Source organism: Rhinopithecus bieti, unplaced genomic scaffold, assembly GCF_001698545.2.
Source record: "Rhinopithecus bieti isolate Rb0 unplaced genomic scaffold, ASM169854v2 scaffold_13259, whole genome shotgun sequence".
Classification (NCBI taxonomy): Eukaryota; Metazoa; Chordata; class Mammalia; order Primates; family Cercopithecidae; genus Rhinopithecus; species Rhinopithecus bieti.
The window spans coordinates 182421-188420 of NW_016807544.1; the positions used below are offsets into that span (position 1 = coordinate 182421).

At 38.0% G+C, this 6000-nt stretch overlaps 1 protein-coding gene across 1 annotated transcript in view; it reads left to right on the forward strand.

The window, feature by feature from the left end:
- The window catches only part of LOC108536185 (disintegrin and metalloproteinase domain-containing protein 21-like), a 73313-nt gene that overhangs the window by 18598 nt on the left and 48715 nt on the right, over positions 1-6000 (forward strand). Inside the window, 1 exon segment of the mRNA XM_017882742.1 lies at positions 1682-2580. Coding sequence (XP_017738231.1) covers positions 1833-2580 — 748 coding nt within the window. The 5' untranslated portion in view covers positions 1682-1832.

Genomic DNA, 6000 nt, shown 5'->3' on the forward strand with positions numbered 1-6000 from the left:
TGACAAGAACTGAAAGGCATTTGCCTTTCCCTAGTATGTTTAATAGAAATTTAGTTTGTATTATTAATAGTTTAGAAAAGAAAATTCAGCTTCACAACTTGTTATTGGTAATGAGATAAATAATTAAATTTACTATTGTCAAATTTTAGAAAACCTTTATTAAGTCTTTTATGTGTGCGATGTAATATTTCAGGGTGTTTGAGATTTTTCTTGTAGAGTGACTAATTTTGATTACTTATAATTATATGACTTTCATAAAGTCCATTGCTGAGCCCCTTACAGGGTCTTTATAGAGGTCTGTACAATGAGGATCCCTGAAGCATAAACTTTGTTATCTGGTTTTGATCATATTATATTATAATTGTCTGTTTTTTGTTTGTGCCTACACATACTCAGTGCTTATTAGCCTCACTTTTGACAGTCATTTGAGACTATGATGAAATATATAGACGGACACTCTCCTCAGCAAAAGAAAAAAAAAAGTCATGAAATATATAAAATATCGTATACAATATTATAGACCTCCTGAAGCTTATTCTTGCTCCTGCCACAAGTTTCTGCACTAAATTGATAATTTAATGCTCTGTATTTTGATTTTCTTTCTCTAATATCTAGAACAATGTCCTGCACTTTATATGCTCCAAACACATAAAGACTTGTTTAATAAATAGAAAAAGAAATAGATAAGTATTGCCAGCCAGACTGTATGGCAGGTGCAGAAATTCCCTACTTTCAAACACTCTTGGTAAATATATTTGAGCAAACATTGGGACTCTTCCCTGGCGATCCTAAAATGCCAGACTCTCCAACGGTTTTGCCCTAATAAGACAAGAGTTCCTTTTCCCAAGACCTTTAAACTGCACCGATTCTCATTTTCTCTTCTGAAAACTTTTGCTTTTGTCTTTGGGTTTCTCCTATGGCTAACTGGAGAGAACAACATTATTCTCTCCTTACCCTTAAATAATGTCAATGTTTCCTGAATTTTTTTTCTTTTCTAAAAATTGTACTACAATATGAATACATTTTAGTAGCATTCACTTACAATCCAAGACATTTCACAATTCCTCCTCCCTCTTTCCACTTTTCATTGTACACAGAGCTCTATGAGGCATTACAGAGGATACTAAAATGAAAGAAAATCATAAACCATGCAGTAAAGAATCTTTCAGTCTAATGAAGTTATGAGTAAAGATGAATACAATGAGGAATAGTAAATAACTTTGAGATAAAGAAACTAAAGTAAATCATAAGACTGATGCAACTTGACACAGAATTGTGATTGTTTTTGATATCTCCAGTTTGGACAGTCAAAGGAGACACTATCAATAGTTATTGCAAGGGCAACAGGCATAAACTAATATTATCTTGGACAAATTGAGATATACAGTCACCCTACTCTTAAGTTTCTTTACTTTTGCTTTTACTTTTTATTATGGACATTTTCATACTGCCTGTAAAGACTGAGATAACTATTTAAGTACCAATCTTCCAACTTCAACTATTATCACCACGTGGCCAATGTTGTCTTTTCTATACCCCCTAACTTCCCACCCTTATTTACTAAAAGCAAATCCAAAGTATTTTCTTGATTCATCAACCAGTTTTTCACCACTCCATTCTTTTTCTTTCCTGATCCCTTACTTATCACCTTTCCAACCCATCTTTTTATTTTTACTTCCAGCACTGCAGTTCTGATCTAACTCTGCCAGGACACAGATCCATAGGGTCAGCCCTGCATCCTGAGCAGCTTAGAGGGAGGAGCCAGACCAGAAGTGCCTCACACCTTGTCCTCTTCTGCTCTGGACAGATGGCTCCATGACGACAACTTCATAATGGCAGTGGATGGGACCCTAGTGTACATCAGGGTCACTCTTCTGCTGCTCTGGCTTGGGGTGTTTTTGTCCATTTCTGGCTACTGTCAGGCTGGGCCCTCCCAGCATTTCACTTCCCCAGAAGTGGTGATCCCCTTGAAGGTGATCAGCAGGGGCAGAAGTGCAAAGGCTCCTGGATGGCTCTCCTATAGACTGCAGTTCGGGGGCCAGAGACACACTGTTCATATGAGGGTCAAGAAGCTCTTGGTTTCTAGACACCTCCCAGTGTTCACCTACACAGATGACCGTGCCCTCCTGGAGGATCAGCCCTTCATCCCAGATGACTGTTACTATCATGGTTACGTGGAGGGGGTCCCTGAGTCTCTGGCTGTGTTCAGTGCTTGTTTTGGGGGCTTTCGAGGTATATTACAAATAAATGGCCTCACCTATGAAATTGAACCCATCAGGCACTCTGCCACATTTGAACACCTGGTTTATGAGATAAACAGTAACGAGACACAATTCCCAGCTATGAGATGTGGCTTAACAGAGAAGGAAGTAGCACGCCAACAGTTGGCATTTGAAGAGGCTGAGAACTCAGCTCTGGAACCAAAATCTGCTGGTGACTGCTGGACCCATGCATGGTTTCTGGAGCTAGTTGTTGTGGTGAACCATGATTTCTTCATTTACTCTCAAAGCAACATCTCAAAGGTACAAGAGGATGTATTTCTTGTTGTCAACATAGTGGATTCCATGTATAAGCAGTTAGGTACTTNCCACAAGCATTGTCATTAATTGCAGGTTATTCTTAACTTGTTTCTATTGTTCATTGTTTTAAACAGCAAATAAAGCTACATCCCTCCCTCTCTTTAGTCCTTTTTGTGTTTCTCATGCTTAGAGATGACTTACGAGAAAGGCATGAGATGTGTCTGCATCAGAGTGTCCAGGGGTGAGGTTTACCTCTCTATTGACATTATCAATGTGGGAAATTACTTACCTTTTCTGACATTTTGCTTCAAAATCTAAAAGGGGGTAGGGGTGATAATAATATTTGTCCCACTCAAGTCTTTGGGTTTATTTGGTTACCAAAAGAAACAAATAAGTGAATTGTTTTGAGTATAAAAAAATTGTTGTTTGTCTGATAAAAGCTCTTGACTTGCTCCCTGTGTGCTTCCTAGCTCTTTGTCTTAATTTGGCAGTTTGGATATCCTTTTGGAGGATTTGCTTTGCATACCAAAATATAATCTCCATGAGGGTGGGGTAGTTTTTATCTGTTTTGCTCACCATTGTGTCCTCAATAGCTTGAACAGTGCACAGTGCTTACTACACAGTAAATACTTAAATGAAGCAATGAATTTCAATGGAGTATTAAATACATGAATTAATTATGAAAAGTAAAAATAATATTTTGCTAACTTGAGGATATCATTCTGATCCTCTCTTTTAACTACTGGAACTCTTGCTCAAAAATAAACTTTGAATATTTAAAATGTGTTTATTTAAAATGCTGCTGTTTGAACGTGGCACACTTTGCTGGTCTTTTGTCCCCAGTGTATCTTCCTCTCAGTCTATTCTCCATGTTTTTGGAAAGCCTGTCTCTTGAAAACACAGAGTGAATCGGATACCCTTTGTATTGATCAGTTAACTTCTGAATGGCACTCTGTAAATTCAGTCAAACAACTTTTTGGATATCATTTTTCATTACACTTGCCAACTTTGTGTCTTCTACCTGTTTTATGTTTACGATATATTTGGCTGTGTCATTCTCTGCATATCTGTACATGAAATTCCCATTCCCAAAATGCTGTTTACCACGCTGCCCCTACTCTCTTGCCCTGGAAAACTCCTATTCTCTCTCAATAGAGGTTAAATGTTATATCTTTGTGGAAGCATTCCTTATGAAATGGTAAGTGTTCCACTTGTGTGCCCCATTACTTTGTAGTCACCCCTTTATGGTTTGATGACCTCCAGGAATAGAGATGGAGAGGGTCCAACAATGTGCTAGCAAAAAGAAGCAGAGGACAGCTACTGGAGCCACACAAGGAGGGAGGAGTGAACCAAGAATGCAATCTGGTTAAATCAGAGAAAGCTCCACATGTTGTAAGTGTACACATCCATAGGGAGACAAAAGATAGCTGCTCCAGTGTATTGATTCTTTTTTGAAATGGTTTATTCCCACAGAAATACAAACTACTATCAGAGAACACTAGAAACATCTTTATGCAAATAAACTAGAAAATCTAGAAGAAATGGATAAATTCCTGGCCATACACAACCTCCTCAGTCTAAACGAGGAAGAAGTCGAATCCTTGAATAGACCAACAACAAGTTCTGTAATTGAAGCAGTAATTAATAGCCTACCAACCAAAAAAAGTCCAGGACCAGATGGATTCACAGCCTAATTCTACCAGAGATACAAGGAGGAGCAGGCACTATTCCTTCTGAAACTATTCCAAACAATAGAAAAAGGGATTCCTCCCTAACTCATTTTGTGCAGCCAGCATCATCCTGATACCAAAACCTGGCAGAGACACAACAAAAAAGAAAATTTCAGGCCAATATCCCTGATGAACATCGATGCAAAAATCCTCAATAAAATACTGGCAAATTGAATCCAGCAGCACATCAAAAAGCTTATCCACCACAATCAAGTCGGCTTCATCCCTGGGATGCAAGCCTGGTTCAACATATGCAAATCAATAAACATAATCCATCACATAAACAGAGCCAATGACAAAAATCACATGATTATCTCAATAAATGCAGTAAAGGCCTTCGACAAAATTCAACACCCCTTCATGCTAAAAACTCTCAATAAATTTGGTATTGATGGAATGTATCTCAAATTAATAAGAGGTATTTATGGCAAACCCATAGCCAATATCATACTGAATGGGCAAAAGCTGGAAGCATTCTCTTTGAAAACTGGCACAAGACAGGGATGCCCTCTCTCACCACTCCTATTCAACATAGTATAGGAAGTTCTGGCCAAAGCAATCAGGCAAGAGAAAAAAATAAAGGGTATTCAAATAGGAAGACAGTAAGTCAAATTGTCTCTGTTTGCAGATGACATGACTGTATATTAAGAAACCCCATCGTCTCAGCCAAAAATCTCCTTAAGCTGATAAGCAACTTCAGCAAAGTCTCAGTATACAAAATCAATGTGCAAAATCACAAGCATTCCTGCACACCAATAACAGACAGCCAAGTCATGAGTGAACTGCTATTCACAATTGCTACTAAGATAATAAAATACCTAGCAATACAACTTACAAGGGATGTGAAGGACCTCTTCAAGGAGAACTACAAACCACTGCTCAAGGAAATAAGAGAGGACACAAACAAATGGAAAAATATTCCATGCTCACGGATAGGAAGAACCAATATTGTGAAGATGGCCATACTGCCCAAAGTAATTTATAGATTCAATGCCATCCCCATCAAGCTACCATTGATTTTCTTCACAGAAGTGGAAAAAACTACTTTAACCTTCATATGGAACCAAAAAAGAGCCTGCATAGCCAAGACAATCCTGAGCAAAAAGAACAAAGCTGGAGGCATCACGTTACCTCACTTCAAAGAATACTACAAGGCTAAAGTAACCAAAACAGCGTGGTACTGGTACAAAACAGATATATAGACCAATGGAACAGAAGAGAGGCCTCAGAAATAACACCACATATCTACAACCATCTGATCTTCGACAAATCTGACAAAAACAAGCAATGGGGAAATGACTCCTCATTTAATAAATGGTGTTGGGAAAACTGGCCAGCCATCTGCAGAAAACTGACACTAGACCCCTTCCTTATACCTTATACAAAAATCACCTCAAGATGGATTAAAGACTTAAACATAAGACCTAAAACCATAAAAATTCTAGAAAAAAATCTAGGCCATATCTTTTAGGACATAGGCAAGGGCAAACACTTCATGTCTAAAACAACAATAGCAATGGCAACAAAAGCCAAAATTGACAAACGGGATCTAGTTAAACTAAAGAGCTTCTGCACAGCAAAAGAAACTATCATCTGAGTGAACAGGCAACCTACAGAATGGGTGAAAATTTTTGCAATCTATCCATCTGACAAAGGGCTAATATCCAGAATCTACAAATAACTTAAACAAATTTACACAAAAAAACCATCAAAAAGTGGGCAAAGTGTATGAACAGACCGTTCTCAAAAGA